Below are 13,655 nucleotides of genomic sequence, written 5' to 3'. Positions count from 1 at the left end.
ACATGATGCGTGCTATTCTGAAACACAACACTGAAATCCTCTGATACGCTCGACTAGCTTTTGTTTCCACGGCTCACTTCAACCGTGTTTGGCGGCCATTCGCGTGGAAACCGACAAGAGAATCCTTTCCGCAGGGTGGCAGTCAGCCACTCTCTTCACCCTCGACTTATTCTAACCTACTCCGAATACAAATATTTTGCGCGCAAAATTCACGAAAAAAAAAGAGGCGACAATGATGACATCAAAGCAAAATCAAACACGCTTTGATCCTGGAAAACAATTGGATAAAGTAGTTTTTGCCCAAAAGTTTAATACAAAAGGAAATGCGTCACGTGCTTGCTTGATAAAAAGCAGCAGGGGAGTTAAAATTATCTTAATGTTTTGATTGACATTTTCATTCAAATCGAAGCTTGGATTTAATGGAATTTGGGTGTTATCTCGGCTTTGTTTGTGCGAAATGAAAAAATCAAACAAGAGAGAGGTATATGCAGTTGTTATCAATTATTCTTCTGAAGTCTGATTGGGTTCCCGGAACAGGAAAGAGTCCTTCCTTCCCGGACTCCCGGAGCGAATGTCCTTTTCCGATTCCCTGTCCTATCTTCAGCACGCCTCGATGCATTCGCTTATTTTCCTTTTAAATCTATTGCTATTAGCTTTCATCGAACGCGCCTTCACACTCGCACGAAAATAAAGAGCCAATTTTTACATTTTCATACTGTACGATCAGAGTAGCCATGATTCTGAAATTAAGTTCACAGGCAACTTTGATTCAAAGTACAGTAGTGGAATTTTGCGATTTTCTGTGTGAAATATCTTTCGTTTGGCGTCAAACGCAAACTTTAATCTCCAGACGAGCTATCATATGCAATATGAGAGAGAAATTCGTTCCTCGGGCGTTTAGTTTGCTATCCAAACTTAATAATGGCAGTCAAAGCCCGAATTGCTGCAAGCCACCGCTAGCGTTACGCCCCAGTGCTTGAGATCAGAAGTTTGGTGTGAATTTTGACAACCCGAGGCTAGTGTCACTGACGATTGCCGCCACCTCAAAGTGTATTTGCTTGAAAATAATGTGTTGTGGTGGTGGTGGTGCAGTTGTCGTATTACAAACCGAGTTACTTCCGTTTGAACGCTGAGAAATACCAGGCAAAATTTTCATTTTAGAGTAAATTGGATCAACTGACCCGGCGCATCCACCAAATTTAATTGCTAAGTAAACTGACGAAAAACTTGATTATTTGAGTTGTTGGCAATTTTGAGTCAGTTATGTGGACGAAGTGGACAAAATTTTTAACAAAAATTATAAATTTTGCTCGTAATCCTTACCTTATCCCACCTCAAAACACGTTTCTTCATGGAAAAACTCTGATTCAATTTAAACATGATTCAAAATTTGATAACTTTGACACGTTTCTTTTAATTAATTATGACAGTTAGTGTTGCCAAACCATATCAAAGCCTACTGCTGTATAATTATAGTATAATTATAATACAGTATAATTATAAATTCAAATCGACAAACACTCTGAAACAGATATCCTATTTTTTTTGTTCCAGAAGACAGATTTTTAATTAAGCAAAGCTGGGTTTTAGTTTTTGGATTTTTTTTTAAATAAAACATTTAAATTTCGCTCTGTTCTTGTTCTACGTGATGAAAAAGCTTTTGGTAAGCTGGCCCATTAGCTCAGTTGGTTAGAGCGTCGTGCTAATAACGCGAAGGTCGCGGGTTCGATCCCCTCATGGGCCAAAGTTTTTTTTCATAAAAATGTATTTAAAACATTTATAAAATTTCTAAAAATACACACGAGATAATAAAATTATTCTTGGGTTTTTCATTTGATATAAAATTATTTTTGTGATATAGAATCGCGGGAAATTATCAGTTTTTTATCAAAAGCCTTTGCTGATAGAAGGCCCATTAGCTCAGTTGGTTAGAGCGTCGTGCTAATAACGCGAAGGTCGCGGGTTCGATCCCCCCATGGGCCATAATTTTTTTTCTAATAATATTTCATAAAAATAACAATTTATCAATAATAAGTAGAAACGCGTCATTCCAATTTGTTTAGTAAAAATCGTAGCTGTCGGTTGTTTCCTCTCCGACGGAAGCCACTCGGTGGAGGCTTCTATTAACTGAACGGCAGGAAACCACCCGCGCCTCTCGCTTTCCCGACTCCGGTGGCGAATTTCCTGCCGTGAGTTTCACGCTCTCTCTCAACGAGGAAGAACGAAGGGCTCCATACCACCACCAACGAAATCAACAACGAATTTATGAGATTTTATTTTAGCCGGCGAGGAAATTTCTATTAGCCGATTTGTCGTTTTCGGTTATCTGGTTTATGTCGAGGATTTTCCGTCATTTATTTTTACATTTTTCCGTCGCGGGAATTTTCTATTTCCCGTTCGACGCTTTTCATTATTACCGGTGGATAATGGAATTTCTTTTTGCAACCATTTTTCGATTCAACCCCAAATATAAGCGTAATTCAATGACCAGAATTCGAAACAACATGTGACAAAAATATTAGATAAAATTAATCAAAATAAAAAAATACGTGACCCTCAACAGCTCACAATGAAAAAAACCCAAAATTTTTTTCAAATATTTGCAAAATTTTAGAAAGTGCTCAAAATAGGTTAAATTTTTGTTTTTTTCACTTTGTCCTAATCATTGCCCTTCAAATAATCCATTGCTCTAAACTTAAATATAGTGTCTGTTTGTCCAAAATAACAATTATTGCATCTTCAGATTTTTTTTTAAGTTTTTTTCAAAAACTGGATAAGGTGAATCTTAAAAACTAATAATAATCACACAAAATTCGTTCATAATTCAAAAAGATTTGGACTAGAAAATCTTTTCAAGTAAATAAATCACCTACAGAAAAAAAACTTGTTTCAGGATAAAAATTGTGATAAGAAATTGGGCAGTAATACAGAAAGATAACTTTTCAACATTAAATGTTGTGTACTTAAAGCTAATCAAAAATTAAATTAAATAAAAGTTAAAAAAAAACATGTTGAAGAAGGAAACATACTGCTAGTATTTAATAATAACAAACGCTTTGAGATATAGTAAAAAATTTTTTAACAAACTCATCCTGTATATCACAATATATAAGTCAATCTCTTTAAAAAAAATATAATAACAAAAAACTTTCAATTAACCTTTATTCTGTTTAATTTTTGCAAAAAAAAATTTAAATTAAGAAAGCTAGCAACAGTGAAAAAGGAAAATATTTAAAAATTGAAAATTCTCATAACTTTTGCCTATTCATAACTTATATTGTCACTTAATCAAAGTGACTAAGGTGAAAACTTTTCAATTTGAGAAATTTTATAAAAAATAATAAAAAAAGCGTTAAAGAAATATTCTGAAAAAATTCACATGCATAAAAAAATATGAAGTATTTAACATAATATACGAAATACTTTTGACAGACTCACCCTGTTTCTTAAAAAATCTCGAAAAAAAGTTTAAGAAAATTAATAAATAAAAAATATTTTTGTGTATCGTAATGAATACCCTGTATGTGTGTATATTTTTAGGTTATTATTTAAAAAAATACTGTTTAAAGTCGCAGAACCGAAGTTTAGCCTAATCCAATTTCTACGATTTTTATTTAGGTTTTAGTTAAAATAATCTTGTAAAATTTAAATAAATTGTTTGTTTGGTATTTTGGAGGCAGTTGGCCAAAATTTGTGTACCAAAATTAGGAAAAAATTGTCTCAACTAATCAAAAAACCTACCTTGTGACTGTGAGGTGGCATGTGAGCTCCATGATCCCTTGTATGACGTATCTGCAAAAACAAATTTCTCTAAATTCTCCCTAATTACCAAACACCCCAATTGTTCGCTTTCAAAAATGAAATTACCAGCAAAAAACATGGAGAAGTTACTGAACGTAGAGCTTCTACTCAGGTAATCGGCCGTGGGTTTAATATCCAACATCGCAATAATGATTTTAAAACGAGATCACAAAAATTCAAAAAACCTTAATCATCATCTTTCCTTATTTGCATAATAACGCGATAAATCACCACAAACACCATTTCTTATCACACTGTGCGAGATGATAATATAATTGCACCCCTTTTAAATTTTTTCGTTTATTATTATTATTATACTGCCACCGTATAATTTACACGCGGACGTTTAGAGTAATCTGTCAAGTTGCCCGAATATGAAGCACATTTATGATCGACTGTGAACTTTTTCACTGTATTTTCACGCCGAGCTTTTGAATAGGTGGAGCTAGGGGTTGAATGGCGGCCAATCAGAAGAACCAGATACGAATGGCTTGTTGCGTCATAAATAAATCCCTCCTTCCCTTGTGAACTGATTTAGAGGGGATGAATCTCTTCCTGACAATACGTTTGCTTTTATTGTCTCCAACCTATCTACGAGGCTTTACCTAGATTTCCTTTTTTAGATTACAGCGCTTTCCACATTTATTATTGTGCAAAAATATTGCCAAATTTATTAACGGCGACTGCACAACATTTACTCAAATAAAATCACAAGAATATTTATCTAAATGCTATTATTTTGCTTAAAAAGACTAAAATAATAAGAATTTGAAGTTGAAAAAACATAAAGCTCTTTGTTACTTCTTTGATTAAGCAAAATATTCTAACAATTTGAACCACTATTTCATGTAAAAATTGATAAAAGTGATGAAAGTAGTAAATAATTTTAATATTTTCGGTTTCATTCAAACGTTTTCCAAAAAATAATATAAATTGAAGCAAACGTATAATTAAAATATATATACTTTGATGTAAAAGATAAAGTTCGGTTCGAGTTATAGTTATACAGGGTTATTTATATAAAACTTTCTTGACTCACTGACGACTTGATAAATTTAACTTGTCCTTAGAAAAGAAATATCTAGAAGTAAACTTCGAAAAATTTAATTGACAAATTATTATCAGATTCCAAAGTATTATCCTTAAAGAGCAATTTTTCAATCTAGTTTTTATAGATATTTCATTTTGGGGAGCATGAAAGTTAGTCAGTCTTGTAATTTTTTATGAATCACGTTGCACAGTTAATAAATAATAGATTTTAAAACACATACTTTAAGTTATAAAGTTATAATTTAAAAATAAATCCGAATAAGTGTTTCGTATTCTCATTTCAAAAAATGATTTTATTGTTATTCATTATTTATAATTCCTACATTTTATACTAATTCTGCAAGAATTTTATTTGCTATTAACACTACAAGGATAGTCTGCTAAAAGTATTTTTTACTATATCTCAAAAACTAATACTCGCACAGAAATCATCAGCGTTTGCTATTGAAAACTTTTTTTCAAAATTCCTTATAAAACAAATCTCAAGCATATCTTAAATATTCATATTAATTAATTAATTATTTAATTTTAATACACACTATTCAGAAATGGTTGTTTATCAAGTCATCTATGAAATTTAAACGTCATGTGTTAATTTAAATTGTGGATGGCGTAAAAGTGAGAGATCTGTCAAAATAATGCAAAAAAGTATCGAATCTAAAAACGAAAAAAGACAACAAAAATCGCAAAACTATAAAACCTTAAACTAGAAATAACTACTGAATAATGCAAAAAATTCGTCAGTTCAGAAACTAAAACAGTCAACTACAACGAAGTGGTACGATAAATTTTAAATCCATAGTCGACTTAATGAACAACCATTTTTAAGCACATTGTATAAAAAATTGCAGAAAAATTAACATACTTCGAGAAAAAAAAATAAGTACTTAATAGCAAATGTTAAATTCTGTGTAATCATTAGTTTTGTTATATTAAAAATAGAGGCATTTTTAACAGACTAGCCTTGCAGAGGGTTTTTTTTTTTGGAAATTAAAACTGTAATATCTTCAGAGTCTCACAGAAATAGAAATGAAGATAAAAGACAACCTTATATAAATTAAAATATAACAAACTTCGAACAGAAGAATAGAATAAAAAAAGCGTGAACTAGAATTTAGATATTTTTGAAAGACAGATTCACTATAAAGATAACAAAAAAAATGGATTTAGTTAGTTTAAAATTTGTCTATCAACAGTGGTTGAAAAAAAAATGCATGTAATTAGACCAGGCAAATAATGAAGCATTTAAAATTCGCCTTGTAACCTCGATCGCAATAATCTTATCAAAACAGCGATTCTTTTCCTGAAATTATAGGCGAGAGTGAAAGCTTTGTTTCCATTTATCAAACACAATCCATTATAAAACCAACTGCTTCTCTCCCGTTTGCGAGTGCTTCTGATGGTGAAACAAAGCCGATGAGAGAGAAACTTCAATATAATAATTTCGTGTGATGATGATGACGGAGAGGTGGAGCGGTGTAAAGGTAATTTGGCGAAAGCTTGTCTTGGGCGATAAGTCACGCCGTTAGTACCAAAAGCTTTGCTATGGTGGCGCTACATACCGGAAGTGTAGCCATAGCAACCCGGCAGCCACATCGATTGCCGCCGCCGGCTGCCGTTTCGTGCTAACTGAAATTATGTGTTGAGAATCACTCCAAGGCGATGCTATCAGAAACAGAGGACATGACTCAAAACTTATACATAATATTTTCGGACCATTGTTGACTCGCCAAATTAACACATTACATTTTTTTGCATAATTCTTTTTCGGTGGTGGGCGGAAAAAATTAAGCCGGCTAAATTCATCATAGTTCTGTTTCGTGATTGGTCACAATGATTTATTTCATTTCATGTAACGTTTAACAGTTATTTAATAAACTAATTTGTTAATGATGGCGATTAAGCGATTAATAATTGACACTGTTTAAAGCACGAACAAGAGAAAGCGAGTGAGTGTCTTCAGTAGTAAGATTATCATTCGTCTATCTTTAATTAAACTAGTGTAATATAAATACAAGCATAAAGCTTAGAAAACGAAAAGTCAAATTATTATTTGTATAATGTTCAGTTTAACAATTTTCTACAAAGCAGAGCCAAGTTCCAATAATTCTAATACTGATATAGTAAATACAAATTAATTTAAATAATTCCAAATTAATTTTTGCAATTCGAGTTTAATTCTCGTAATTCCAACTTAATTTTCATAATTCCAAAAAAAATTCCAAAAAAAACGGACAATTTAAGATTTCCCATCAATGTCCGTTGTAGAGAGGTTTTACTTAACACCAAATTAAATCCGATAGTGCTCAGAAATTCAAGTAATCTCAGATATAATGTCCAAAAAGAATTTCGGTAATTCACATTCTAATAGATAATCCTACAAATTCCATCGATAATTTTAATAATTTTAATAAATAATTCTACATCGATTTAGTGACCGTCAAAAAATATGCGAAAACTAACGAATAAAGAAAAAAATTGTTCACCTATGTAATTGAGTTTAAGAAATATTCAGTATTTAGTTAAAACAGTGTTTAAACACTCAAAAAAGACAAATAGAAACAATTTTCGGCTTAACTCAGCAACTTTTTGATAACAACTACTTGAAACAATTAAAATTATGGATCAAAAATGTGCATAAACGCTCGCAAAACGTAGAAATGTCACCAGTTCGGCATTTATTCGAGATAATTGCATTTCCAGGTCAAAATACTTTCAATAATATTCACGAGAGCAAAAAAATAATAATCTTTTAACCCAATTTTTGGCTCAGTTTGACAAGAAATGCGAAAGTGCTATGTTTTTATTATAAGTTTTGGTTAAAAATGTGGCTAATTAATCGCATTTTTGACTAAAAAGGCACTAAGTCACTGAATGTAGTTGTTTTTTGGTCTAGTTTAGGAGAAATCATTTATTTCATTAAAACAACAGTTCTGAGTGATTTTTTTTAGAATAACATTTAGACTTCTTTCCTATTAACTTCCTCTCGGTATCCATCCCTGCATAGATATAATAAAAAATTAAATTCTAATAACAAAAAGTTTTACAAAAAAGCATAGTACCAGTAGACTTAGTATCAAAAAAGTAGTAAAATCATAGTTTATACAAGACTTTGTTAGCTCCCTAATTAAATAAAACTTCTGGGCATATGTTCAGAACTATTTTTTAAAAAAATCTCATCCTCCATAAAATTTTTAAATGTTTTTTTGAAAGCTTACAAAGATTATGTTAAAGGTTCCGGTTCTTAAAGATTACAAATCAACTAGTATTACGATTAGGTTTAGTCTTATCGTTTTGTGCAATATCAAACGTTGGTGCAATTATTAATTTGTTCGTTGGATTAATAAGTTAGTCCCTGCAAAGTTGCGAAGAGAAGCAGCTTCGTCGTCGTCGCAGTTCCACCACCCACACCACCTCCTAAAGCTCATTTCCGGCAGTCGCCGCCTGTGCTATATTAATTTTAAATTAAACCCGGATAACACTCTCTGCGCCCGTCAGCTCCCAACACCGCTCGGATTATCTAATGTACTATCTCTCAAAAACTCTTCGTTATACCGTGGAACTTCACTAGTTCAGGAAATAACTGGGTCCCGAGGTAGATTGCCATTAATATTACCATTACGACGACGTGGGAAATACATTTTTTTTCAAACATTTCGAATTAGTTTAACAGGTTAACTAGTAGTTAGTGCATTATCAATTTATCGCAATATGCTAAAGCCAATTACTAGCGATATCGCATCCCTTATTGTCAGGCGAGAGAGAGCACCCCCTTGTGATATCCACACACGTCGGCCGCCTGTCCGATGTTCACTTCCATTGTGGAAGACAATAGGGTTTGTTTAGAGGATGACGATTGACATACGCTGACAATTTACCAACAATGACAATCGCGAGCGGTGTGAAGTGAACTGGTGAAGTATGCCATTTCGACCACCTTTGTCAAGGCCTGTGGGAACGCTCAGCATGATGCAACTAAACGATTATTTTGATTTTGGAGGTGGTGTAATTGAGCGATGTTCACTCGTTGCCACATAAAGCTTTTTATCGCGACCCTCAACCACTTGTAAACAAACAAAACCTTACACAGACGTTATAGATAAAACACAAAACAATTAACAATTTTTTTACACTTTTATGTAGTTCTTAAATCAGTAAAATTAAATTAAACAATTCGATGATTTTTTTAAATAATTAAGTTTCTGAGTTTCTGGGTTTTGGGCCAATTAGGTAATTTTTAAGCTAAGTTTACTTAAATAAGAGATTCAAAAAAATGTTTAAAAGCTTTTAAAAAGTAAGAACAACTCATTTTTTGTCCACATTTAGTCAGTTTTTAACTTATTCTTGACAAAATTTCGCTCTAAAAGTCAAATTTTCGTGATTTTAAAGCGTGTTTTGACAAGATTTCAAGTTCAAAAGTATCTCAATTTGACTGAAATATGATTACATTAATATGAATTTAGATCGAATTTAGTGATTTTTCAGTAAATCTTGGCGAAATTTTTTGCCAAAAAAAACTTTGTGTCAACCACTCGAAAAAAGCAAAATTTACAATTTCGCCAAAATTTTATTTATTCTTTGGTTTAGTTTGAATGAATTTGTGCGAATAATTCTGTTTCTGGCTGAAAAACGTGCTAAACACTCAAAAATGCAATAATTAGGTATGTAATTCCACGTAATTTGGTAATTTTTCGTCTGTTTTAGTGACATCTTAAAATTTTCGATCAAGAATGTTGTGGTTTTTCGACTTAATTTAAAAAAAAAAAACTAAATCGAAAGAAACTAATATCAATTTCTATTCATGTTGTGATTTTTAGTTGTGCTTTAAAATTTTCAAACAAAATAAATCAGTTTCAATCTAAAACAAAATAAGATAACATTAACTTCAATCTGATTCGGTGGATTTTTATCCAACTTTAAGTGACTTTTTCGGAGAAAAACTAAGTTTTTACTTAAAGACTTAAATAAGGCTAAAACAACACCCAGTTTAGTAGAAATGTGAGGCTTTTCAGTCTGTTTTTATTACAATTTTGTAATTGTCATTCTGGTTGAAAAACAAGCACCAAAAAAGCAAAAGAAAATAATAATTTTGGCATAAACTTGTTAATTATTCGGTTTTTTCTAGCAAAATCTCGAGAAAAAGACTAATATTTTACTTAAAATGCACAAGAAAAGAAGGAACAACTTTACTTTTGAACAAAAATTTAGTGATGTGAAAATTTTGGTATATTATGTAAACTTCCAATTGAAATCTGGTCAAAATAATCAAATTTTCACATACTTTTAGCGAAATTAGCAAAATTTTTCTAAAAAAATATACTTTTATGTGTTTTTTAAGATTATCTCGGATAGAAGTTTGAAAATAAGGAATTGTTTTGGACATTAGTGAGTTTATGTAAGAAATACCAAACAGAACCAAAACTGTGGGTACTTTTTCAAAGAGCGACACCTTGAATAAATCTGAATATTCCTTGCACTTTCTTATTGTGAAAAAAAGTGTGTTTGGAAGACGAATTTCAGATTTTTTGTTATTTCTTTAAATTCAAATTACTGTAAGAAGAAAATAATAATTTGATTTATTTTCAGCTACAGAAAAGTGCAGCGTCAACCAAAACTTGGTAATTTCGCACGGTTAGTTGTAGCCAGCCCCTCTATCTTTAAAAATTTATCATTTTTATCGCTCGTGTAATAATAAAATCTGCCATGTTTATGCATAAATACTATGGCCTTATTCATGGTTGTCGAGGCGAAATAAGCGTGATATATTAATGGATACGGTATATACAGTCGTGCTTCGATTGACTGGCTCTGGTCGCGTGGCCACTTGCACCCTGTTGTGTGTGCATTCACCCTAGTCAAAGTTCACAATTTTTAATCAAAATCGCAATAATCGAAATGTTTGGAAATGCACATCGTGTGCTGCTGAGTTGGGTAATTGTCAGTCGCTTCACACTCCAACCATCACTTAATGCAAGTGACTAATGAATAGACGCTGATTGGAGCTATTTACACCTCACTCCCGCGCTCATTACATTCGAAACGGCTTCTTTTCAGAAACCTTTTAAACGCGACACGAGAGGGATTGCCTGCTTTTTCCCCACACAATTGAGACTATCTCCTCCAGTGGGAAAGAAAAAAAAATTCGTTCAGTTCGAAGATGTATTTTATTTAATTTAGTTGGTGGTGGCGCATTTGGACGCGCGAGCTGTCGACTCCGGAGTGAATCCGGAGTGTGCGGAAAGCGCTCGCTCCGGGTGAAATTGGCCGCCCCGGGGAGGAAGTGTCCCGGAGACAGCGGTATCCGCCGGCAGCCCGCTTCCGACTACACCGGCTCCGACCACTTCACATTGAATTTATTTTATTTGTTACGTATTATCCTGCCATTCTATCAAACGACGCAAACTGGACATCGGCCTTAATTCAACGCAACAAAATATAACAAGTTTTTTTCGACAAATTTAATATGTTTTTAAATTACCACACATTCCTGAAGTTTTGAATTTAAGTTGCCAACACTATCATAATACAGAGAGTTGTAATTAGTTAATTTTCTTTCTTAAGAGATTAAAAGATAGTTTAGAGAACATTTAGTTGTAACGATGTTGTAATTTGACGAATTAATCTATTTTTTTGTAATTTACCTACATTTTGATGATTTTTAAATATATTTATCAAATAATTTACAACTTTTCAGTTTTTTCAAAATAAAAAAATGCTCAAAAATGAACATAAATAACGAAAAAAAATTATACATTAATTAATTAAATGAAATTGAATAACTGAAAAATTAAGTATTTCTTAAGATATTTTAGGACAACCGATGCTTAAAAATTGTGTTGCACAAAAAACGTAAAAAAATTTCACTAGCTGTAAAAATAATTAATCATTTGAAAATTCAAATAAACGTAATGTTGAAGAAATAATCACATTAATTGACATACGTTTTATACATTTTTCGTACTAGAATAACGACTGCTCTACTAGAATTCTTTTGTTTGTAAAAGCTAAAGCTAAAAGTTAGAAAGAGTAAAATAACCCACAATTTGCTCTTTTTCTGATTTTTTTTCAATTTTTCAATAAGAAAATAAAGAATAGAAGTCCGTTTTTTGTGCAATTAAACTAAATTTCCTATTTCCAATTTTTCCGTTTCTTTTCTTTCAAAAAAAAAAAACTTCGAAATTGATAAAAAACGTTAAAAAATTTCATAGCTATTCGTCATAATAAAAATTTTAATTGTTACCTTTACAGTTACCGTTAATTTCGTATTTCTGACTAGTTTTTTCAAATTTGAAAAAAATATCATCGTCGGTCATCGTGATTCATTATTTCCAAGTGAAGTCATAAGCCACTTTGATGGGATATTTAATTAAATACACTGTATGTATATACATAATAACTTGATTCATACAAACTGATAACTGGAGATTTAGTACCGTTACTACAGAGTATAATAATTATTATTATTATCATTATTATTATATTATTTGTTAAGATAAAAAAGACATATTACCTAACTTTGAAAAAAATCGTGATTAAATAAAATGTAATTTTGAATTTAGGTAGTATTTTGTAGAATGTATATTTTAAATTTGTAGTATTGTAAGTAGAATTTAATCGCTTAATCCCCATCCACCACCCTCTACCGGCCCTCCCTCAAACTACCCCACTGCGCTCCGGAGCGCTTCCTCGCGGCGAGCTTTCAAACCATCACACAAAAGCAATTTTCTACCCCACGCTTTACGAAAATGCACCCCGACATCTATGAGCTTTCCCCGTTATCGATTTTCGCGTTTTACGAGTCGTCGAAATATCGCTTATACTACATGCCTTCGTAAAACTTTTTACGAGTGTCTCATCGTTTGCGATCGGGCAGCAACCAAACAAGGAAAGGCATTACCAAGTTGGAAATCCGGCGCTCCGGAAACGGCGGGGACGTGTGCCTCCACCATTCTGTTCCGGAAACGCTGAATATTATTCATAGTTAACCGAATCTATTGCGATGTAAGATTACGACACACCCGTTCTTAATTACGCTCGCTTGAAACAACAAAATAAACTTACCACATTTCGTTCGGAGCGTCTCCGAAATGCTGTTGTAGGTCTTGGGGGAGGAGAGGTGACCATGGGAAGATTTTTCCGAGCGTTCGAGACCTGGAATTAAATGATTTTTCGTTTGGTTTTTTGGAAAATAATAAGTGGTGGAACGGTTAGGGCACAATAAAACATAATTTACATTTTAGCGTATCTGGAATCGCTATCGGGCCGTATTTATGGGAGTTGAAATGTAGATATTCAGTCGGCAACCCTCGCTTCGCTTGATTAATAGACTACAATCCACCCATTTAGTAGTTCGTAAGTTTTGTAGTAGGGTTGAATAATCTGATAACGACTTTATATTACTCTTACTAACGACAATACGAGCCCTTGATGTTTATACAGAGTTGTTACTACACATTCCGACGCATCAATTGTGACATCCTATGCTATAAAAATTATTTTGTTTTCGGAATAATTATAACAATAAATAATAATAAAATTAAAATAGAGACAGAAAATAAATTTATTGAAACATCTCTTTGTCTTCCGTATTGCTAACTTAATTTCATAAAAACATCGCATAGAAATGCACCAAATTTAGGAATGTCTATAATTTTTTCAGTAGACACATTTCAAAATTTTGAAATAAAGTCTAACTCTAATTATTTTGTAATTAAAATTCTCTCAGATTAGATGAGGAAAAGAAACACTTGAGGGCATGTTTTTGTTTTATTTTTCAAAATTAAACATATTAAGTGCTTCAAATG

At 32.2% G+C, this 13,655-nt stretch overlaps 1 protein-coding gene and 2 non-coding genes across 10 annotated transcripts in view; 2 read left to right on the top strand and 1 right to left on the bottom strand.

Moving 5' to 3' along the window:
* Ets65A (Ets at 65A) overlaps nt 1-13,655 on the bottom strand; it is a 51,362-nt gene that overhangs the window by 11,795 nt on the left and 25,912 nt on the right. For 4 of the 8 annotated variants that reach the window (XM_064355862.1, XM_008192333.3, XM_015977538.2 and 1 more), the window contains exons 4-5: nt 12,913-13,002; nt 3,742-3,792 (exon numbers count right to left, since the gene is read on the bottom strand). In XM_064355862.1, the coding sequence (XP_064211932.1) occupies nt 3,742-3,792; nt 12,913-13,002 (141 nt within the window). Of the gene's footprint in view, nt 1-1,323; nt 1,439-3,741; nt 3,811-3,867; nt 4,206-12,912; nt 13,003-13,655 lie in introns of those variants that run through there. The other 4 variants (XM_967896.5, XM_015977540.2, XM_064355867.1 and 1 more) reach the window with 3 other exon arrangements.
* On the top strand, nt 1,671-1,744 carry TRNAI-AAU (transfer RNA isoleucine (anticodon AAU)). Its single transcript has one exon. It is a non-coding gene; the product is annotated as a tRNA-Ile (tRNA).
* Nucleotides 1,910-1,983, top strand: TRNAI-AAU (transfer RNA isoleucine (anticodon AAU)). Its single transcript has one exon. It is a non-coding gene; the product is annotated as a tRNA-Ile (tRNA).

This window comes from Tribolium castaneum, chromosome 1 (assembly GCF_031307605.1).
Source record: "Tribolium castaneum strain GA2 chromosome 1, icTriCast1.1, whole genome shotgun sequence".
NCBI classification, from domain to species: domain Eukaryota; kingdom Metazoa; phylum Arthropoda; class Insecta; order Coleoptera; family Tenebrionidae; genus Tribolium; species Tribolium castaneum.
The sequence above is the reverse complement of the archived record's forward strand: the minus strand, read 5'-3'. Positions and strand labels throughout refer to the sequence as shown.